The following is a 23707-nucleotide window of genomic DNA, read 5'->3' on the forward strand; positions in this document are numbered from 1 at the left end:
ACAGAGCCCGACGCGGGGCTCGAACCCACGAACCGCGAGATCATGACCCAAGCGCAAGTCGGACCCTTAACCGACTAAGCCACCCAGGCGCCCCAGATCTTTATATTTTTAACGGCCAGTTGTATTTCCTTTTTGTCTTTGTATTGTTAGTCTTTACGCTTTTACATTTGAGTGTTGATTTTATTTGTAGAAGTAATATATATAAAGGAAATACATTTTGTGATAGGCGTTGCTAGTGTTTTTTCGACTTTGTCATTTTATTATACTTTGACATGTAGGAAAATTAAATATATGGTAGTTGAATTTCCAGCTTCTTTTTCTTAAGACTCAAGGTTTTTGCATCGTACTTGATATTTCTGCACTTGAGAAGAAATAAATCTTTTTTTCCCCTGGTACTTTTATGGTTTCATTATTTTTAAGTTTAAAATTTTTATCTATTTGGGATTTATTTGCTATAAATGTGATGTAGATCTCTAACCTTTTTTTCTAGGTGGCCACTCAGTTTGGGAACAAATTGAAACCTCAACTGCAATGGCACTAAAGGGATGAAAGTAATGCTATTAGAACATCCCATCTCCTTTTCTGATTATAAGAAGAAATTTTAGTACCCCTTTTTGTTTTTAAAACAAATGTAAGTAGGAAGTTTTGTTTTAGAGAGAGCTCATGAGCTAGGGAGAGGGATGGGGGGCGGAGAAAGAGAAAGAATCTTAAGCAGACTCCATGCTCAGTGCAGAGCCCAACTTGGGACTTGATTACATGACCCTGGGATCATGACCTGAGCCAAAATCAAGAGTTGGACACTCAACCGAATGGGCCACCCAGGTGCCCTTTTAGTACTCTTTTCTGATGAAAGACTGGAATGAACAGGACATGGATGCCTCCTACCTATTCTAATAAATCCTGCTTATACAGGGAGGAACCACTACCATAGACCAATTAAATCATAGTCTCTATGGGTTGGCTTGGGGGCACAATCAACCCTTGTTGTAATTTGTGCCTAGAGTGCTTACTTAAGCTTTATTTTATTGTGTGTTAGATTTGTTGGAGTTGGCCTGCCTATCCTCCGGGGTTCATTCTGTATTATTCAACCTACAGAACTTGCTGAAGAACTAACTGGTGGTAGACCCAGTTCATTTGTAACAATGCCCAGGACTTCTCTATCAGGATTGGGCCTCTAGGGACCATCTTGCCTTTATTAGTCCAGATGGACTCCTCCTCACCTGTACCTCTTCTATGTTACAGCACTGTTTCTAGCTCTGGTGGAAAGCATACAGATCAACTCAGGGGCAGAAACATAAGTTTTAAAACCACCTTAACTTTTTAACTTTCCTTTGGCAAATTATACTACTTGGCAATCTAAAAATTTACTTGGAGGCTTTTAGAATGTCCTCATATTTGGTGAAAGGGCTCATTTTATTTGATTTGGCTGCTCCAGTTGCATCCGGTACATTGGCATATTTGGCCTCTTCTTATGTTTTACTCTATTAGGAGTTCTTCTTTACTCGGGTCTTATTAGGGCCTTTTCCTGGAGTTAGGCTTTAAGACTATTAGTTGCCTTTTACAATAGAGGGGCACCTGGGTGGCTTAGTCGGTTAAGGGTCCGACTTGCGCTTGGGTCATGATCTCGCGATTCGTGGGTTCGAGCCCCGCGTTGGGCTCTGTGCTGACTGCCAGCTCAGAGCCTGGAGCCTGTTTCAGTCTGTGGCTCCCTCTCTCTCTGACCCTCCCCTGCTCACCCTGTCTCTCTCTCTCTCTCCTAGAAATAAATAAAACATTAGAAAAAAAAAAACCAAACAATAGGTAAGTTATCTGACTGTGAAACATCTAGACTTGGTCTAGGTTATGGGCCATTATGTTGATCTAAGTGAAGACCTTACTCCCCAGGTTTTCTACTGAGTGGGAATTTTGCTGAACCTTTGCCCAACCTGTTTTCTGTAGTGGTTGTAGGTCAAGTTATAGATTATAGTTACATATTAGCAGATGTCTTAATTTTTTGGTGTCCAGAACCATGGTTTGTTTCCCATCCCCATTCTTGGCATCCAGTTCTCTTAACATTCTCATGCTGCAACAGGAATAGCCACCTCCTGATTTCACTGAACCTTTTGACAGACTTTACATGGCATGATGTATTATAGAGACCAGCATTCCTACTGGTTAGTTGTTTTTCATCAGAAACTAATTTCAAAATAATAATAATAATAATTTCTTACGTATCTCATATAACTTTGAGTTTAGAAAGAGTTAATATTAGAATCTATTGATAATTTGTATCAGAGTGAATAATGGAAAATGTAGCAGGAATCATCAAAAATCAGTTAAATTAGTCATAAGACAGTTTCTTTAAACAAATTTCCTTTAGGTTTTAATATTGGGCATCTTTTAATGTAACAGATGGGTAAGAAATCTTGCAGTATTTACCCCCTTCACCAAGGGGGAACGCATATAAATCACAGCAGTGGTGCACCAATTAATGTGGAAGGGTGTCTTGGTTTTTTTGGTTTGGAGACAATCCTTCCAAAATGCCATCCTCTTAATTTCTTAGAATTTACTTCCTTAGTCTTACATTAGCCATCTTCTCTCTTTCCAGATTACTTTCTTCAGTATTTCAACCCTTTGATCCCACTAGAACTTCTAATTCATTGATCCAGCTTTTCATTGTCCCTCACCCTCTTAATATTCTTCCTTACACAATTTGAAATACATAGCCAGTCATTATCATTTCTTTGCCTACATCATTTTCTTTGCAAGCCCTGGGGCTACATAGTACCATAGCCTCCATCATATCCTTGGCAGAATCACATCCCAGATTAAATCCAATTCACCTGACTGATGAGGCTGAAAGTGATAGAGAAAAACCAATCTCAGTGACTGGTCTCACTTTAATGAATGATCACAAACCTTGTATTTCATACAGACCCATTGTTCTGCCAAGCAATCAAGAGTATAGGTCCCTGGTCTATTCACTTCCTCTCATATGCTTAGCTACTGATGTGCTTCATACTTTACTGAGAAAACAAGCAATCAGAAGGGAATTTTAGCCTGCTTATCACACCTGCTCCCCTCCAGCATCTGCACCCACATCACATTCCCTCTTGTGAACTGCTTTTACCTAAGGCCAATACTCTCCTAACACCCTCTGACTCAGCTTGCTGCTATGCTTCTTTCCCCCATATGTCATCTAGTTTTCCCCTTTACTGGGTCAGTCTTACTAGCATTACACATAATCTGTTACCCCACTAAAAAAGTTCTTGACTATTTCCCTTGCTTGTTACCCCCACTTTATTTCTTCACACTTTTTTTGGCAAAATTCAAAAGCATTTTCTCTGGTTCTGTCTCTATTTATTGCCTTCTGTTTTTTCGTAAATCCTCTTTAATTGGACTTAAATAAATTTTTTTTTAATGTTTATTTTTGAGAGAGCGTGAGCTGGGAAGAGGCAGAGAGAGGGAGACACAGAATCTGAAGCAGGTTCCAGTCTTTGAGCTGTCAGCACAGAGCCTGACGCGGGGCTCAAATCTACAAACCCATGAGATCATGATCTGAGCCGAAGTCAGATGCCTAACTGACTGAGCCACCCAGGCGCCCCTCTTTAATCAGACTTTTATTTATCCCTACCATTCCACAGGAACATTGCTTTTGATTTCATGTTGCTAAATCATGTGGTCACTTTTTTTTTTTTTAAACTGAGAAGACCAAGGATTATTTCTTGCTCATGTCACATGTCCATTTTGGTGGTGTGTTGGTTTCTCCTCTGTGCCAGTCCTTATGAAGTTCCACCCTCTGAAACTTAGACTCCAGCCCAAGTCAGACAGTGAACATTGTTAGGAAACAGCTTTGTATTAAAAAGGGAAGAGTTGAGTGTGGAGTATTTGGAGAGCTAGAGCCATGTGTGTGTGGGCAGATTATTGTGATAAAAGGGGGCCAGGCCTCATAGAGAGACTGAGGTTTGACCAGACTTGAATGAGGCAAGAGCCAAACAGATCTCTAGTATTCCAAGTGGAGAGAGCAGGTGCCCCAAGATGGGATTGTAGCTGGCCTGTTTTAATGGTAAGGCTGGTAGTGGCAAGAGTGGAACGATGGGGAGAGAATAGTCAAGAGAGGAGGTCAGATCGTTCAGTGATGGGACAGATCATTTAGGACCTGTTTGACCTTTACTCTGAGTGAAATAGTCATGCAGAGAAGTGTGGGGTGACTCACTTTTTATAAAGAAAAAAAGTGGTTTTATTGAGGTATTTCCATGTAAAAAATAATACTGATTTTAAGAGTATGTAGATTGACACATTGATGAATTACAAGAAGAACATTTTTGTCACCCCAAAGGCCCTTGTGTTGTTTTGCAGTTAATCCCCTAAACCCCTGGTCAATTCTTAGTCCTCATCTACCTACTTATGGTTTTGGTATTAGTATTTTGACATAGTTGATTACTTTCTCTTCCTTCACACTTAGTTCATTTGACTTCAGGTCACAACACTCTTGGTTTTTCTGCCTTCTCAATTTCCTCTGCTGGTTCCCCTTTCTCTTTGACCTCTTGATGTTCGAGGCTCCGTGGTTCAGCTGTGGGTCTTTGGTGATCCTTTGGATTCAAAATATATCAATATTCTCAAGTTAAATCTGTGCTCCAAATCTTTCTTCCAAACTTCAGATTCATATCCTACTACCCGTTTGACATTTTTGCTTGGGTGTGTGATATTTTAAAACTTGTATAATTTTGATCTTCTGATATCCCCCTCCACCACCACTCCTCTTATACCCATCCCTCATCTCAGTTGATGGAGACTCCATCCTTCAGTTATTCTGACCAAGAACTTCGTTACTCCCACATTCCATACGTTGGGAATCTTGTTGGTTTTACTTCTCAGGCTTTCCCTGACTGTTGGCCTCCTAGGCAGAGCCATTATCCACTCTCACCTGGATTTCCTAAATTCTTTACCAGTTGATCTCCCTGCTTCTACATTATCTACCATCTGTTCACAATATAGCAACTGGAGTGATCCTTTTTTAAAATTTTATTTTATTTTATTTTTATTTATTTTTTTTTTTTAAATNGGCTCGAACCCGTGAACCGCGAGATCATGACCTAAGCGAAAGTCGGACGCTTAACCGACTAAGCCACCCAGGCGCCCCAAAATTTTATTTTATCAAGTAAGCTTTATGCCTAACATGGGGCTGGAAGTCAAGACCCCGAGATCAAGAGTTGTATGCTCTTCCAAAAAAAAAAAAAAAAAAAAAAAAGTTNTCTCTCTCTCTCTCAGAAATAAATAAAACATTAAATGGAAATCAGATCATGTCATATACCCCCACACTCCTGTCGGTCAGCTGGGGGCTTGCTCTTTCATTCAGTCAAAGTCAGAATCCAGCAAAAGGCTTGTAAAGCCCTGCATGACCTGCCCCCTCCTCATCGTAGTTCTCTGTGTCCTGCTCCTTTGCTCACTCAGCTTCAGTCACAGTATAGGCTGGACTCTTTTACAACAAGGCCCCTTCTCCCTTAGTATTTACATTAGCTATTTTCTGGATGTTCCTTAAAGTCCCTCTTTTGTTTTAAACAGATTTGGGTTTTCAAGGTGAAAAGGAAGCTGATAACTTTTCAGGGTAGTGAAAGTGAGGCTGGGGCTCTATTCTCTCATTTCTCCATGCTTCTCATTTGGTGGTATCACCAGTTCCCTTAGTTTTACCAACCGTCTGTATTCTGAAGATTCCCAAATGTGCATCTCCAGCCCAAGATTCTGTCTCTGTGCTCAAGCAGGCTGTCTGTCCAAGAGGCAATGGTAGTTGAGATTTGAATCTGTACCTATGGTTTCCTCTAATTTGGATAACTCCTAATCTCTCCAAAATGGTATATGGAATTTTTCTTTGAGGACAGTGGTCCTTCATATATGCTTTTGAAATTCCATGGGCCTAGAGGAATGGTTCAGAAAAGAGGAGAAAAACTTGATGGTGGAGGAAGACTTCTTGATGTTGCTGTTAGAGACATTGGTTAGGTTTTTTCATGTGCTAGAAATGGATCTCTGAGTTCTTCACAGGAAATCACCACACCCCTTCCTTTCTTTTTGTTCTTTTTAATTCCTTGGGCATACCACCTAAGGTAGATGCTAAATCTGGACTTCCCAGTTTTCCTGGACCCTCTTCTCTACGTTCTCCCTCTGGGTCAGTAGTTCTCAACCATTGGTGATTTCCTGTCTTGGCTCCCCACCCTCTCCTGGCACATTTGGCAGTGTGAAGTTTTTAATTGTCGAAACTGGGGGTGAGGGGGTGGGAGGTGATGCTACTGGCATCTAGTGGGTAGAGGCCAGGGATGCTGCTAAGTATCCTCTAACACACAGGAAAGAATCTCTCCCTCCCACCAAAGAATCACCTAGCCCCAGATGTCAGTAGTGTTAAGGTTGAAACCCTATTCTAGGCAATTTCAGCAATTCCTTTGGTTTTGCATACCAACTAAAGTTGTGCTAGTATAGCCGCAGCCATATAGGGTGCTGTGAGTGTAAAATACCTGTGGAGTTTCAAAAGCTTAGTATGAAAAATAATTTGAGATATTCATATTTAAATGATCATGATCATATATAATATACTGGATATATTGGGTTAAATAAAATTATTAGTTTCACCTATTTTTTACTAAAAAAATTTTTTTAAATGTTTCTTTATTCTTAGAGAGGGGAGAGAGAGCGAGCGAGAGCGAGAGAGAGCGCGAGCATGAGTGGGGGAGGGTCAGAGTGAGAGAGGGACACAGAATCTGAAGCAGGCTCCAGGCTCTGAGCTGTCAGAGCCCAACATGGGGCTCGAACTCACAAGCTGTGAGACTGTGACCTGAGCCGAAGTCGGACACTTAACCAACTAAGCCACCCAGGTGCCCCTCTTTTTACTTTCCTAAATGTGGCTAGTAGAGGTTCTCAAATTATAGTTGAAAATCCTTGAACAATATAGGTTTGAACTGTGTAGATTCACTTATGTGGGTTTTTCCCCCAACTAAATACAGTTACTAAATACTATACTAAATACTATAAATGTTCTTTCTCATCCTTAGGATTTTCTTCACATTTTCTTTTCCTAGTTTACTTTATCGTAAGGATACAATATATAATACATACATCATACAGAATATGTGTAAATCAACTGTTTATGTTATCAGTAAGGGTTTAAGCCAGTAGGCTATTAGTAGTTAAGTTTTGGGGGAGTCAAAAGTTATATGTGGATTTTTGGCTATACGGGAGGTTGATGCCCCACCCCCCATCTTGTTCAAGGATCAACTGCATATGTAGTTTGCATTTGTGGCTCACATTATATTTCTGTTGGATAACCACTTTAGGGCTAAGATCTTATCCCTAAGATCTTAGAGCTTCAGGATCAAGTATCAGAGGATCCTTCTGTCAACCTCTAAGTAGATGCCTCCTCCCGTTTTTCCCTACCATTGTGCCCAGCTTATATATTTTGTACTTAACTCACTTTCTTTGTTTATTGAACATTTTCCTCACAAAATTGCAAGTTTGGGGGAGGGGGTGGGACAGGGAATTAAATTTCCTGTGCCAGGCATCAGTGCCTGATATGTAACAGGCATTTAATAATTAATGTATATATGTAAGCTATCATTTGAAGTATGCACTATTCTTGAGAACATACTACTTTCTGCCCTTGCCCAATCCATTCATTGCCTCAGCAGTCACTAGTCATTCAAGAAACAAGTGCCAGGGCCCCTGGGTAGCTTAGTTGATTAAGTGTCCGGCTCTTGCTTTTGGCTCAGGTTGTGATCTCACGGTTGTGAGCCTCAGCATGGAGCCTGCTTGGGATTCTCTTTCTCTTTTTCTCTCTCTACCCCTCCCCTGTTGCTCTCTCTCTCACATAAACAAGAAACAAAACAAAACAAAACAAGTGCCAGCATAGAACCAGACCCTGAGGTAGGACCAGAGGATTGGGCAATGGCCACTATTAGGGCTGAAGTTGTGCTCCATCCCAGAAAAGTTCTGTCAGTAAAAAGCAAAGAAGGTAGAACTGTTTGATAACCTAGGAGGGCCGTTTATCTTTGAGATTTGGTGATCCCTAAGGGCTGAGCAAGTGGGTTTGTCTTTAGGTCTCATAGCTGGGTATGAAATTGAAGGAGAGGAAGCTGGAATCCTTGAAGGACTAAAGAGAATATGACGACAGCTTTCCTCCCTCTACCTTTCTGGATGCATGCATGCATAGCCCTTTTGATAGTTTGTCATCATAGATTTGTGTATTTGAAGGTCCACCTTCTCCAGTAATTCATGAGCTTCAGAGTGGAACCTTCTCTTTTGCCTGCCCACATCAGTTTGTTTTTTGTATTTTAAGTTTATTTGGAAAGAGAAGAGTGCACACACAAGCGGGAGAAGGGCAGAGAGAGGGTGAGAGAATCCCAAGCAGGTTCTACTCTGTCAGCCAGAGCCCAATGTGGGGCTGGATGCCACGAGTCATGAGATCATGACCTGAGCCGAAACCAAGAGACGGACAGTTAACCAACTGAGCCACCCAAGGTCTCCACAGTTCATTTTTGATGGGAATGGACAGTTTAGTGTTTTATATTTACTCCCAACAAAGAGGAAGGTTGTTATTCCCATTTTATGATGAAATGGGCTCAGAGAGGTTAAGTAACATGTCTTAAGGCCACAGAAAGGGCTTGTAATGAAGTTTTGGCAATCCAGTTCCAGAGCCCAAATTTCAGCCTTTAATGAGTGTGCAGTGGCAGTGGGAGCTCTATTCTGAGGTGCACCCAGAGTTCTGGCTTCCCAGTGGGGCCTGGGGCTCTGTACCTGCCTGATGCAAGCCTGTCTAGTGTACTGTGGTTTCAGCACCGGTGTGGTCCCTGGAGTGTTGGCCAGTCGCCCAATTTAGATGATCTCTCAAATTCTTCCTTGTGTCTATATGGAGAGGCAGAGCACGGTTCTAAACACAGCCCCTAAGTGTCCTGGCCACGCCCCAGCTCGGAGGGAACATGATGGTGTCTGTGGTGGGGAGACTGCTTTCCCTAATCATTTTCCTAATTCTCATAGCCATTGCGCTGCTTCAGAGATACCAGAGCCAAGGTTAGTCCAGGACCACCATCACTGGCAGTCTAGTTCACCTTGCCAAGTGAAGAGGCTGAAAAATCTCCTGTTGTGTCTCCCTCGTGTGGATAGGGTTTCCCACTAGGACTGCCAGGTCCCTCTGCCAGCTGCTCTTCCGTGGCTGCTGCCTGCCGCTTTCTGCTGTAGAAAACAAGCACTAGGAATCCAGAATCTTTTTTCCTCAGCATTGTGTGCCAGGGGAGCGGGGCCAAGTCATTTAGCTTTTTAAACCTCCGTTGCTTTAATTACCAGGGTAGCCAAGGAGGCTACCTCACTGGGTTCTTGTGGACCAGCAGAGGTGATTGGTGAGTCATCAAATCCACGGGGCTGTTGGGTGGCTTGGATTTGGCTGGGATCTTCAAAGGGCCCACAAACCTAAGGCACTACTGATGGAAATTCTCTCACCAGACCTTAACCTCTTCCCTTGTGGGTTCCTGGGGCTGATGTGTCATTTCTGGTACTTCAGTTCTTCTCAGCAAAACGTAGCCCAGATCTTTTTTTTTTTTTTTTTTTTTTTTGTTTTTTTTTTTTTTNTGAAGTTGGATGCTTAACCGACTGAGCCCCCAGGCGCCCCCATAGCCCATATCTTAAGAAAGCCCTTGAGAGGGATGATTCTGACAAGCTGACAGCTTTTCCTAGGAATGTTTCACCTTTCCTCCTCCCAAATCTAGGGCAAGAGACTTTTTGAGGACCAGATTTGTGAGCCCAAATCCTGATAAGCCGTGAAGCCAATCTTGGGCAAGTTGCTTCCCTTTTCTGGGCTGCCTTGCAGCCCCCCTGCCAACCTTTTTTTGCCTTTCAGACAAGCTGTGTGCAGTGCATTGAGTGCTGAAAGCATGGTATCTTTCTATGCCTCATTGTCTGCCTCTGCAAGCTGCCAGAAGCCTAAAGGTCTGAGCAAGGCCTTGGAGCTACAATAGGAGCTTTCTCACCAAGGAGATGCTGTAACAAGTCCGAGTCTCCCCTCCCACCCGAGGGAAAGTGTTGCAGTAGAAGCCAGGGAGTCCTCAGACACCACCTCGGGGAATCTGGATGCTTTTCTTCTGGGGAGCAATATTTAAATCAGGCTAGGATTGATTGTGCTTTGTACTTGAAGTGCCTTACAGTGCTGCTGCTATGGCTGGGTGTTGCTTGGGTGGATGCCCAGAACCCCACATCAAATAGTAGACTACTTAAGAAGAAAAGTCATGGAGATGGAAGACCTGGGGATATTCATTTCCATCCTCCACCCCCAAACTGGGCCAGGGCCCTTGGCCTTCACTGTCCCTTCATTTTCACGGTCTCTGTAAATTGCTAAGTTTGTTTCAAAGGAAAGAGGTCTTAAGGCACAAAGAATAAACAATGGAGTTTTGGTAGGATTGCATAAATAATTGCCCTTCTCTAAACTGACACAAAACTTCTACATTTCTCATAGCAATTGCCATTTTCATCATGCCATCCTCTCAGCTGAGACCTTCTCTCTCCTGCCCCTCAGCAGTACCTTGTGCAAAGCCCTTGGGGCCCGGCCAGCAACTGGTGCTCACCAAATGTTAGGGTAGGAGAGGCATAGCTCATTCTTTATGGGTTAACCTCAGGGATTTAAACTCTACCCCTTTGACTGTCCCCTTGAGTCACATGTCCTTATGAATGGTCCTTTTCCTGTTTACAAGGTATTTTTTTTTCTCCCTTTTTGGCTTCATGGTTAGGGGACAGACTGCTGCTGTTTATCACAAAAATTTCACATACAATAATTTACTTTTGTTCCTCTCCAGAGTAATTGTGTTTTTTTGTTTTTTAATGTTTATTTCTGAGTGAGTGAGTGAACATACGAGGAGAGGGGCAGAGAGAACGAGAATCCCAAGCAGGTTTCTCACTGCCAGTGCAGACCCTGATCTGATTGCTCAAACTCCGAAACTGTGAGATCATGACCTGAGCCAAAATCAGGAGTCAGACACTCAACTGATTGAGCCACCCAGGTGACCCTAAGAGTGATTGTTTTGAGAAAAGTGAGTCTGATCCTGTTACCCTCAAACTTAAAACCCTTTAATGGCTTCCAGTGAGGCTTTTAGGATAAAGATGAAATTCCTAAGACAGCCTCTAAGGCTCTAATGAACTGTGCCTATTAATTTCCCTCTTTAGATTCTTACTGCACAGATTTTCTTCTGCCACAGAGCTCCCTTTCTGGTTTCTAGTGTAGGCCACACTCTTCCTGATCAGGGGCCTTCACAGGAGCTGTTTGCTCACTTGGACCGGCAACTAATAGTCCAGCACCCACCCAAATCGGTCACTATTATGTTTTCAGAGCATCCTGTACTCCGTCCTTTACTTAAAAGATAGGTAATTAATGTTTGTTTCTCTGCTACAAACCACATAGGCCTCAGTCTCCTTCATCACCCAAATCCTGGCTCATAGTAGGAATTCAAATCACTGATACGTGAATGCAGGTGCTTTTACTGTGAGAGGTCTCATGCGACTCTGAAATGGTCTATAGTGAGAAATTTTGTCTTCGTATAAAAGGGATTTTGTGTCCACAACATCCAGTTTCTCATGGTAATAATAGAGATTTAGAAATACATTTGTTCCTACTAAACAGTCCTCACATTGGCTGAAAACCAACCCCTTTCCCAGGGTGTTATTTTGGTGGGAGTGAAAGGACTTTTTAAAGGAAAAATATTTTGTATGATTGTGCAAGGCATTTTCCCCTCCTCATATAACTTCTTTTATCATTGAAACTGTGTAGTCCAGTAGTAGCCACTAGTCACATGTGGCTAATTGTAAAATTGAAAACTCCAGTTTCTCACCTTCAGTAGTCACAGTCAAGTACTTAACAGCCAGCTACATGTAGCTAATGGCTATAAATTGAGGACAGCACAGATGTAGAGTACTTCCAATAACTGCCAAGTTTTTATGGGAGAGAGCTGGTGTAGAACTGTTTCACAGACCTTGGTGTTTTTTGTTTTTGTTTGTCCTGCCAGTGAGATAGAAATCAAGGTATGTTAAACTGTTATATTAAAAGTTTGCACAGAACCAAAACAGAGGGAGGACCTGAGATTTTGGTGAGATCAACAAAACGTGTACAGTTAACTTTGTTCTGCTTGGTACCTTGCACATAAATTACAAGGGATCCCAGTATCTTTTTTCCTTTTTATGTAAAATGGATAGCCTTGCCTCCTTAGGGGATGTTGAAGCCTTGTGTACTTTACCACTTGTTATAGTGGTGAATGGACAGGTTAACATCTCCGGACTGTTCTACCCCCAAAAAATCAGGGAAAATTTTGCTTTAAAATTCACAGGTAGTCAGAATTTACACATCAGCATTTCCATCTAGGTTGCAATAAATAAAGCTTAAGTAAGATTACATCTATCACTAAACTTGCTTTTCTGGAGACCAAGCAAGGTCCATACATCTTTTAAAAAATTATACATGTTTAATTGCAGAATGTTGGCACTGCTGATCATTAATAGCCTACTTGCTTTTCTGCTCAAAATATGACATGTTCTCATTTTAGCCAAAGTCCAATCCTAGCAGAAAATATTTATTAACACCATAGGGAAACTTTTTTGAGTAGTTGTAAGTGAATTTAATTGAACACATAAAGTCAAACAGTAAACCTGATGTCTTTGGAAATATTCTGGCTTAATTTTTTCCTGATACAGGGGTTCTAAGCTGGGTTTGCTAGCCTGTAAAGTGGAAAAAGCAGCTCTAATTAGGTAGAAAGAAGGATCATGACCATAAGCAGTAGCATACTTGTCAATGTCTCAAGATGCTGGCTAACTTTCCTCCCTCCATTACTGAGGCCACATTACCTAGACCCTACTAAACCCTTCCTTCTGCATCTAAATTTCAGGCATATACTCATTCATAACTTTTTTTAACGTTTTATTTCTGAGACTGCGTGAGCAGGGGAGGGTCAGAGACAGAGGGAGACACAGAATCCGAAACAGGCTCCAGCACAGAGCCTGACGCAGGGCTCAAACCCATGAACCATGAGATCATGACCTGAGCCGACATCGGACGCTTAACTGACTGAGCCACCCAGACGCCCCAGATACTCAACCAAATTTTGTAGTTTGAGCACAACTAAGGAAGCAGCAGAAGATGCAAGAACCAGACGATACTGGTAGTAAATAACAGCACAAACACAAAAAGGTACTTAAGTGTTAGAAACGTTTATTTGTCAAAATATTTAAAAAAAAAAAAAAAGTGGGAGGAGTGGAATAAAACAAGGCTAAATTTCAGCTAATGCTGTACCACGATCACAGGTCAGACATAAAAAAACAAAACAAAACAAACAAAACAACAACCCCCACCCCCAAAACCCCAATGGTCCTAGCAGTTTCAGAAGATTAGCTTCAATGTTAGAGTCCAGAGCTAACAGAGAAGAGTAAAAGGTCGCTTGCCACTACATGGTCATTTTAAAGGGAAAGGAGATGTTGCAGGTAGACAGGGAGAAGGGTTCAACTCCTAAGGAAAGCAAGATAAGAGGGGTTCCACTGTACAGGAAAAAGGGGTTGCCAGCATAATCCTTACCTAGCGCTGCTCAGAGGCTGAGAATATAAGGAATAGAATGAAAGGCTACAGAGACTAGTATCAGGAGGAAAGAAAAGTCAACTTAGAAGAATTAAATTAAGAAAGAAAACATAGTTGGTCACAAACTCCTTTGTTTACTGAAACATGAAGCAATGGAAACATCCCGGCAAAGGGGACCGCGCGGAGCAAGTTCTCATATATGACCGCAGCCCGAGGGTTCAGTCCGCAATTATCCTACCTGAAAGAGAGCACAACACAAGAGGCTTACACAATGCCTGGAGAGCAGCTCGGCTCCGAGCACAAGGGCCCTGGTCCCGTCCTGTATTCCAGGGGGGAAAAAAACAAAGAACAAAACAAAACCAAGTCAGACTGGATCAAACTTACACCCCATGTAATTACCAAGGAATCTACTTCTAGTTATATATAGAATAAGAAGGAATCTATCTGGAAGACTGCTGTGTTGGTGATAAAATCTTTCTCTTTCTCTTACCATTTTTTAGGCAAGACCACCTCTGTGACACAAGGCTACGGTCACAGCAACAAAGGGCATACACAGATATTATCCAAAACCATAATTTAATTTTTAGGTCCAGAAAAAAGCAGAAGATGCCAAGATCTCAAATATGGCCAAATGCACTACTCTAAATCTGTTTTGTTTTAATCTTTCATAGCAAACAAATTTCAGAAACAACAATCACAAAGGGTATCAAGGAATGGTTCATTTACCCTCCAACATACCTACATGTCATACTGCCACAGATTTAGAGCCATAATTCTAGTAGTTCCCCTAGTTGATCACATCTCCCTTACCAAATCAAAGGAAGAAATCCTAAAATTCTCTAATTCTTCCATTGATGATGGGAACTCCAGACACCAATGGCTGAGGGAGAAAAGAAGTTAACTCACACCAAGTTCCTCTACTTATTACAGACAAAAGGCCAAATCTTGGGTCTTGATCTGTACCAACCGACTTCAAAAGTTGTGACGTTCTTGAATCAGTTCTGCTAGGGTGAGACCCAAATTCAGATCCCCAACAGTTCTGGAGTATTTCATCCTGGCAGCCTCATTAACATCAGGCTCCTGGGACTGCAACCAACTCAGGGTTATTCAGTCCATTTGAGGTTCACACCTGGAAGGTAAGTTTCTTTAAAAGTCATCACTAAAAAGAGGTTAGTTGAACAACCACTGCTTGCAGTCAAAATTCACTTTAAAATACCTTAGTGATACCCTTTTAAGACCACAGTACACTAATTTGAAACACATTTGAGAAAAAACAGAAGTCAATCTGGTAGATGATACCACCTTTAGAGAAATATCCCACTTCATGGCAGATCCTGCTGCACTGAAAGTAAAAATTAGGCAAGCTACACAAGGTATGAGATTACCTACACGCACAGGAAGACACACTGCTACACAATGGTCTCGGGAGATCCCAGTCGTGTCATGGTCGTACAGGATGTAATTTATCACAGGTTCAAACCATCATTTGCTTCTCACTACATAAAAGGGCAAATTCCTATTGCTTTATTTTCTTCTATACCAACAGGATAAGTTAGGAACCTTGGAAACTCAGTGGTAACTCCATTTAACCTCTCGGGTAAGGCCTCCAATTCAAGTGGTGCTTGATTTCAAAGTACAAGGAAAACCATGAGAACAGGAAGTTGCCATGATGCCATTTCCACTCAGACGAAAAGATTTATTAATCTCTAGATATTACTAATTATTCCAACATCTTTGGTACACCTTTTCTCAAGTAGGAAAAATTAAATTTCTAGGGTCACCATCAGTGGGATTTTATACACGTTAGAAAATTACCTGTTCTAGTTCCTTATAGGTTCCTCTTGAACAAAAACCAAAACAAAAATTCCTATAAGAAATGAGAAGTGTTGGGGCTCTAAATGATAGTAACAGAGAATTTGCAGAAATAGGGCTTAAAGTGCCCATGCAGAGTAAGATGCTCTGGATTACCGATAAGGAAAGGACTCCATGGGACAGTGGCATCAAAACATTTTGCTTTCAAGGGTCTTAGAACTAAACACCTAAAATTTATAGGACTTTACTTGGCTTACAGATCTAGGATATTAGAAGAGTTTCCTCTGATAAAGGCTAATGACCTAAGTAGTAGTTTTATTAGCAAGTGAGAAGTCTAAAGTTGTAGTTAAAATTCTCACCATGACATTCATTCTTAACTCCCGAACCTGTGCTCTTCAGCTTACACCACAGTGACTTTTATAGTGGAAAGAGAGTGGTTTTGAAGTCAGCAAGGCCTGAATTTGAACTCTACCTCTCAATTATCAGATGACAAAGTACTTAACCTCTCTGAGCCTTCGCTCCCCTCTCTGTAAAAGAGAAAACATCTTAAAGGCTTACTGTGGAGATTAAATGATCTCATGTACAGATGGGACTCAACAAAAGTTCTCTTAACTATGTGCTGTAACCCAGACTGCTTACACTTGATTAAATAATATTCTGAGTTCGGGGGCGCCTGGGTGGCTTAGTCGGTTAAGGGTCCGACTTTCGCTTAGGTCATGATCTCGCGGTTTGTGGGTTCGAGCTCCGCGTCGGGCTCTGTGCTGACTGCCAGCTCAGAGCCTGGAGCCTATTTCAGAGTCTGTGTCTCCCTCTCTGACCCTCCCCTGCTCACGCTGTCTCTTTCTCCCTCTCTCTCCTAGAAATAAAAATATATAAAAAAAAAAATATTCTGAGTTTGTTGTTCTCTCAGAAGGAACAAGGTGGTTGGAGTCGTACACTAAAAAACCTCAATAGGCCAAGTGAACCACTGGCCTAAGCTAGAGAAATATTTACGACTGCTATGGAATTTATACCACTTGGATAGTGTCCTGACAGCAAACAAACAGGTGGCTTTAGCCTCCTCCATGCAGCACAGGTCTCTTTCAAGGAAACTAAATACAGTCTCTTAACCACACCCACCCCACTCTCACCTCCAGTTTTTAAAAGGCTGAGTACCGCGCTCGGTCCACATACTGCTCCCGCTCATATCGGGCCATGTCATACAGAGAATTCCGTGCAGCTGCTGAAGCCTGAGACAGCTCACTCTCTGGCCCATAACCGTAGCCCTCTCCGACTGCGGGGAGCACAGCTGCAGCGCGGCGCAGGGGGCTCCTGTCCCTTCCGTAATAGGAGGAAGTGTTGGCGGCAGCAGCAGCCATAGCAGCCGAAGTGGCAGCACCTGAGTTTGGCAACAGGTGTCTGTCGTAGGGATCGACAGAAGTGGAGTTGAGGTGACTGGTCACAGCTGTGCTCTGGACTTGAGGCAGATGGGACATGGTCTGCTCTGCGTAGTTGTATGCAGAGGCCGCCGCCGCCGCCGCCACTGCCTCATAAGAGCGGACCCGGTAACGCTTGTAGTAGTCGAGTGCTCCATATGCATCGTTGTAATACATGGATTCCCCGTAGCCCATGGTGTAAGGCGTGCGCACTGCTCCATACTGTTCATTGTACTGCTCGGTAAAGTCTGCCACACGGCCTGTACGATCTACCGGACACTCTTTGGACCAGTGCCCCTCTTTCCCGCACCGATAGCAGCCGCTCTGGTCTCCCATCCCGGGCGCAGTCCGAAGCCGGCTGGTGGACAACTGCACGTGCATTCGTTTGCCTTGAGAAAACAGATGTAAGAAGACATATTATAACCCGCTGACATTCTTTAATCCTCCCCAAATGAAAGTAAACTAGTTGGCCTAAGGTACACATACACACACATGCTCTGCAACCCTATTTCAACAACCGCCTCCAAAAGGTGTCGATATTACTTTTTAATACAGATGCCAGCTAGAAAATCTGAGTCCTCTAAGACCAGTCAATACTTTCTACTTACATCAGGTAGACCGGATTCCCTCCTACTTCTGTGTCCACAACTTTCCCTTCCTTCTCCTGCCCCCCAACACAGAAACGGAAAAACTTTTCAGCACTTTTCACGGCTAAGATTGATTGTAACTGTAGCGATTCAAGACCTGCCATTTCTTCCAAATCAACTAGCCAACAAAACCTCGGTTATGCCAAATTCGAAAAGCATCTTACCAACCTCTTCACTGATTTACTCAGGGCAATACACGGCCTGAGCATTTAACTGTAGCTTAAAAACCACAGCGATCTTCTGTCCATTTGTTTCGTCCAGCCATTTTTGCAGGTGTTACCAGAAGGTTATGCTGGGTACACAAATCATACCTGGCTCATCATCTGCTTCACCTCCAGTACCTCTAGGAGTTAGGAGACCCTCCAGGTTTCAACCCCACCCCACGTTTTTCAGCAAGGGTGAATCCATGCCTACTGTGAAAATGAAAACTTGTCCAAGGTCTCTCAACAGCAATCAGAAAGATACTGAAACAATTCTGGTTTCTTAGAGACAGTGTGTTCCCATGAAATGGAATGCTCAGCATTCATCCTGCAGTGTAGCTTACAATTCTGATTCTTCATAGGGGATTATCTACTTGTTAGAAAAATGCAGCATTTTACTAAAGGTCTCTGGGCACCCATACAAACAAGCAACATCCACTCCTCCAGGAAATGACCAGCACCAGAACAGCTAAGAGAAGAAACAATCTTAGCCCTGAGCTTGTGTAACTCCAAGCCCAAGGAGCCTTAACTGATGAAAGCACCCAAGGTCTTTAAAAGCAGTTTGAGGAAGGGAGTATTTTTGGCAGTATTTAGTCCCAAACTGCCTAAGACTTTGGAGATGAAGTCAGTTACTTCTCAAATCGTAGCCAAAAGGCAGCCACTAGAGAAGCAGAACAGGGATTTCACGTCACTCTTAAAGGCGGCTCAGAATAAATCCCCCCTCCACGATAGGCAAGTTGCTCTCTCTTTAACAGACCTTGTTCTGGTTGCAGCTACGCAGATAGGAGGCCCCGTGCTCCACCATCCTGTAGGAAACAGCCCGATTCAGGACGGCGGCCAGAACAGCGCCATGCACTGACCCTGAGAGGGGAGCGGGTTAGCGCAGGAACATCGCTTTAGTCAAACCAGTTCCGCCCAGTGTCTAAGATTCATACCACCCCCATCTCTAGTACTTGCCACCTCCGAGTTAAAACCTTTTCTTTAGCAGAAACAAAAGTGCTCTGGCTGCTAGCAGAGAGGCAGCACCCACCATCACCACTGACAGTCAACAGATACCAAATGGCAGTAATTCTCTGAAAGCAGCATTTAGCCACCATTGCTTTCAGAGATTTAAATACTCCCATTCCAATTCTTAGAAGTTATTAAGGGCCCTGTGCTAACTACGTTTAGAAGAGAAACGCAGACTTTTTTTTGCCCCAATTTATATCCCAAATGTACAGCTCCCTATGATTTAGACTGGAAGACCACAAGTTACCTGGTTTTCAAACATGCATGGTGACATACATGAACCTGTGTGACAGACACAAACTGCTCCGATTCTGAAGTCAGAGAAACCATGCCAATCTAAAAAGTAGCTAAAAAGTAGCCAACTCAGAGACCTAAAAGTACATAAAAATATTTTTCTCAACTTAATTTGCTTTTTTGCTTTTGATTCTGGCCCTATTTATTATTTTTTTTGAGAAACAAAACTCAGTAATTTTTGCATGATGTTTCTATTACTACATCCAGTCTTCATTCCTGTTTTATTGAGAGTAAAACTCATAAATTTATAAACATCTATGGCAAAATCTACATCTGTAGTAGCTGTAAAGGATTCAGGTAAAATATTTTCTTAACTAGAACTGAAAGATCTGTAATAGAAATGATAGGGTTTTTTCCTCCACACAATGTTCCAAAGGTTGTAAAACTAGGCTTTCAATTTAAGTCCTCTAAAGTTCTTATAGTTGAAAATTATTGTGCTTCTCTATTACCTTAAGGAACCAGGGTAAAGAAAATTGAAAGATTAAATTCTACCACTTCACTACACTTGGAGAAGCCAAAATCTTAAAAGATTTTCTGAGATCTCCAAATGTTAGTGAAATACGCTGCCAACATTTCCCAGAAAACCAGCCTAATAGAAATATTTTCTTTTGAAAACCGGAATAGAAAAGATTATCAAAATCCTGAGAGATGGGCAACTTGGGGTCCTAAGTACCGAGCTCCTAACATGTGCCTGGACCCAGAGAAGGCCGGGTGTATAGCTGACCCACAACAGTACTCCAGGTTAGTGCTTGTTTACATACTGAAGGGAAAACAAGACTCCTGAACTCATGCATCATTCCCAATTCAGCAGCTTGAATCGTTACTTAGGACTTGCTTTTTTAGTTAAGGTCTTCCAAGGCAAACTGCTAACTCCCGGGTGGTTCAGTTCACTGCTACAGGTGGGCAGGAGACAGGTCCTGCCAAGACCCAGGTAAGAAGAGTTCTGCTGTTTCCTTTTCTAAGTCATGAACGCAGCAGAAGCCTAAATGGCAGCTACTAACATGGAAAGGTTCAAAAGATGTTCAAAGTGGCACTCTTAAGAGGCCACCTTCACTAGGAGCTGACTTAAAAAAAAAAAGGCTTTATTAAAAATGTGACAAATTGGTACATAGATATTTTCTTTAAAACCGTTATCCAATGCTAAACTTTCTCTTGTCATCTGTAAAAAAAATCAGAGCTGGTTATGAAAATGTCTGTATGTGTAACTCAGAGTAGAGTACTTTCTCCAGAGAAGCCCGGCTAAGAACCTGAAAACCAAATAAAGGATTTTTTTCTTTTCCAAAGCAGTGATGACATTTTAAAGAATTTCATCGATCACTGTTACTCAAACATCTACTTCCTAGAGTAATTAAACTTGGTTTATTAAAACACACACTCTTCCCAAGCCAGCGCCTCCCAATTAATGGACTTTCACGTGCATACTTTTGCCCTTATCTTTTTTATTCGATTGTGAATTAAAAAGGTAAGGACATGCACTATCACGCTACTAGGGTATCTTTGCAGAGTTTGTCCCCAGCTTTAACTGCATTCTTTTTACACTTTGTTACCCATCAAGAGACAACCCCCATTTCCCCCCCAACATTGTCCACTGTCTTGTCTCCAGTGAAAGTAAGAATATTTTTAAAGCGGTCTACGGGGCAACAGCTTTGCAAAATAACAAAAGAAAAACAAACAAGATAGGTAAATGAGTAAAGCTTAACTATCACATTATAAATCAGTTTCTAACCATAATGGAAACACACTCATTGGAGCAGACAACACTCACCTTTCATCATATAATGCTTACTGTGAAAACATTTTCACATCTATTACCTCACCCTAGCCTCAGTACCATCCTGTGAGGGAGGTACTGCAGGCATCGTTAATTCTGTTTTATAAGTGGGGAAAATGAAGCACAGAGAGATTAAAACTCTTGTCTAAAGTCACACGACTAGTTAACGGCAGCAAGTTATCTATGACTTCCACCCTATGCCAGAGACGACCTAAAGGCCAGGGCACCACTGGCTGAGGCCAGAGCGATTTGATGCCCGCTATTTGCAACCTACACGATCTGCAAACTTGCTTACCCTTAAGAAAGTTTGCAGATAGTGAAGATTCTCCTCTTCCCCCCTTTCTTTTCTCACTGTTTTCTAGGTTTAGCAGAGGATGCCTAGATACTTCTCAACTAATCTTTTAGTCGCACTCAAAAAATGGTGTTAATTCATGAACCTGGAAAGTGGCTGTAAATGTGTGGCCCAAGATGATACTGTCAACAAAAAAGTTCTTGTAGAACAGCACTGTCCAACAGAACTTTCTATAATGATGGAAATGTTCTGTATTTACACTAATACAGTCACCACTAGGCTCATGTGACTTCTGAGTGCTTCAAGTGTGTGAGGTACAACTGAGAAGCTGAATTTTAAAATGTATTTAATAGCCACGTGTGCCTAGTGGCTACAGCTGCAGTCTTCAGACACCTCAAGGTATTAAGGAGAACATATGTACCTTTACAACTGGTAAAGTTAGGGGCGCCTGAGTGGCTCAGCTAAGCGTCTAACTCTGGATTTTGGCTCAGGTCATGATCTTTTGATTTGTGGGTTCAAGCCCCATGTCTGGCTGATGGTGCAGAGCCTGCTTGGGGGTCTCTCTCTCTGCCTCTCCCCCACTCACGCGCGCGCTCTCTCTCTCTCTGAAAATAAACTTAAAAAGAATTACACAATACTCTCTACAACACCTTTACTGGAACCTCTCAGAAATAAGATCATCATCTCATTCAACCTAGTATTTAAAAATAAATTATTTTTTCCACTAAATAATAGTAGGTGGACGAGAATAGTCCAATATGGTTTTTGATGCTGCCTGTATAGTTCACAGACTGAATATATTTGAGCACTTTAAAGCTACTCCCCCAAATCCAGGTTCACCATCTAGGTTTTTAATACCGGGAACTCTCGCGATGTCTCCGTTCCTCTTTCCTACAACAACCTATCACCCAAGGCAGTAAAGAGTAGAAAGTCCTAAGCATTTAAACTCTCAAAGATAAGGCTGCTTGAATATAACAAAAGAAGCAGGTAATCCACAGACTTTTATCCTCCCTTCTCCCCTGAGGTGCTCATCTGCCCAGGCAGATTAAACTTCCAACAGAACTCAGATGAATGAAGAAGACTGGGGGACAAAGTAACCCGCAGTCTGTGATTCTACACAGCTGCTAAAGGAACAGCTTGGCAAAGAAATCTGAAAGGGGGAAGTGTCTGCTTCTCCAAGAGTAAACTGTACTTAAGAGTGGTAAACACGCCATCTCTTATATCCGGCTAAGATAGAACTCAAGACCCCACCCTGCCAGCCACGTGGTCCTGCATTCTCGCCTGTCTTGACCCAGACTCCACTACTCAGTTCCGCCGCCCAGACCCCAGAGCAGTTCACCTTGAAATTCCGTGTTGTCAAGGCCCCTGATGGCCTCCACTGCATCCTCCGCCCGCTCCATGTGTACGAAGGCATAATCTTTCACGATGTCACACTCGATGACCGGACCATACTCCTCAAACTTGGCGCGAAGCTCTTGGTTGGTACACGTGGGACTGATGTTGCCCACGTGCAGCTTGGTGGAGGCCTTGCTCTTGTTCTTGCTGGCTTCCACGTTGATGTTCACCCCGTGCAGCTTGTAGTGGTGCAGGTTGCGGATGGCATCCTCGGCCGCCGTCTTGTCCTCTATGTGCACAAAGCCGTAGTTCTTAATGATGTCACATTCCAGCACCTTCCCATACTGCTCGAAGAGGGAGCGGATCTCCTGCTCTGTGGCCTCCCGGGGCAGGTTTCCGATGAACAGCTTCACCATCCTGACGAGAGCCTGGGAGGGAAGAAACGAGATTTCCAAAAGTTAGGGGTGGAGTGGGGAATTCCGGTGCACAGCATTTTGGTTTAACCCTCTAAAGTTCTTGGCACTTTCGAGATTCAAGGCCCTCACGTAAGCATTATTTTTTTAGTAGCGGGGGAAGGTCTGTACTTTAGGGGTGGTGTGAGATGTGACACCCAAACAGGAGGTAGGGGGTCGGCATGCGTGGCCTAGTGTATCATCTCCGTGAAACGAGGAGCATCTAAATAAGAGGGTTGGCTGTTTTAGGTCTTAAAATACTGTTTTGGGGGGGCAGGAAAGAGAAGAGCTCAAGAAAGGTTCAAGAGTGACCCTGGTAACGAGGTTTTGGAGGGAAATCTGTGCACCTCTCCTCCGGGCGGTATTACCTTCAAAGATACTCTAAGAATAAAGAGGCTTCCTTGGCCCCAATCTAGGACTCCCCCAGCGACCCAACCTCCAGTTCTTCGGCCCCAACAAAGACTCGACCCGACCCCTGCCCCGCCCCCTCCGGAGACCCGGCCCCGCCTCCTCCCGTTGTCTTCCCCGGACCTCCCGCAGCAAGAGAAACCCAAACGCTGGTCAGGCCCCGTTCGCCAGAGGCCCAGCCCGGCCCACCCTCGGGCTCCCCACACACCCACAAGACCCCTTCGCACCTCCGGGTGGCGGCGGCGGTGGCGGCGGCTCCAGCGTCAGAGAGAACCCTACAAAATGGCGACGGCCGCTCGAGCCTCGGCGCGACCGGGCCCTTTCTCGCGCGCCAGCTCACGCACGCGCGAGTGCGCTCTACCGCCTGCCCCTCCCCCTCGCGGGAGCCGGGCGGCCAATCCCGCAGCCGCATACAAATGGCTGCCCCAGGCTAGGCTCCCAGCTGCCCCGACCCGGGGGCGGGGCCAGCTGGTGACGTCGCTGCGGAGCGGAGGTCAGTCCACCCACAGCCC

At 43.3% G+C, this 23707-nt stretch overlaps 1 protein-coding gene across 5 annotated transcripts; it reads right to left on the minus strand.

Annotated features, from left to right (window-relative positions):
* Window positions 1–13675: 13675 nt before the first annotated feature.
* On the minus strand, window positions 13676–23600 carry RBM4B (RNA binding motif protein 4B). Of its 5 annotated transcripts, none has more exons than XR_013336925.1 (5): window positions 23423–23600; window positions 22340–22763; window positions 16504–17177; window positions 14529–14690; window positions 13676–13799 (listed from the first exon to the last, which is right to left on the minus strand). XR_013336925.1 is itself a non-coding variant. In XM_077771368.1 (4 exons), the coding sequence occupies exons 2-3, from the start codon at window positions 22749–22751 to the stop codon at window positions 16513–16515; spliced, it is 1077 nt and encodes a 358-aa protein (XP_077627494.1). In that variant the 5' UTR covers window positions 22752–22763; window positions 23423–23600; the 3' UTR covers window positions 13676–13880; window positions 16504–16512. The 5 variants fall into 5 exon arrangements, 2 of the variants coding, with proteins under 2 accessions (XP_077627494.1, XP_077627493.1); XR_013336922.1 differs by having other exon boundaries at window positions 13676–13880; XR_013336923.1 differs by having other exon boundaries at window positions 13676–13880; window positions 14468–14690.
* Between the last annotated feature and the right edge of the window lie 107 nt (window positions 23601–23707).

This window comes from Crocuta crocuta, unplaced genomic scaffold, assembly GCF_008692635.1.
Source record: "Crocuta crocuta isolate KB4526 unplaced genomic scaffold, BGI_CrCroc_1.0 scaffold647, whole genome shotgun sequence".
Lineage (NCBI taxonomy): Eukaryota > Metazoa > Chordata > Mammalia > Carnivora > Hyaenidae > Crocuta > Crocuta crocuta.

Coding starts and splice junctions, on each gene's coding strand:
- RBM4B (XM_077771368.1), bottom strand. CDS start 22,751: ATGGTGAAGCTGTTCATCGGAAACCTGCCCCGGGAGGCCACAGAGCAG. Junction 17,178..22,339: donor TGACAACACGGAATTTCAAG/GTGAACTGCTCT, acceptor TGTTTTCTCAAG/GCAAACGAATGCACGTGCAG.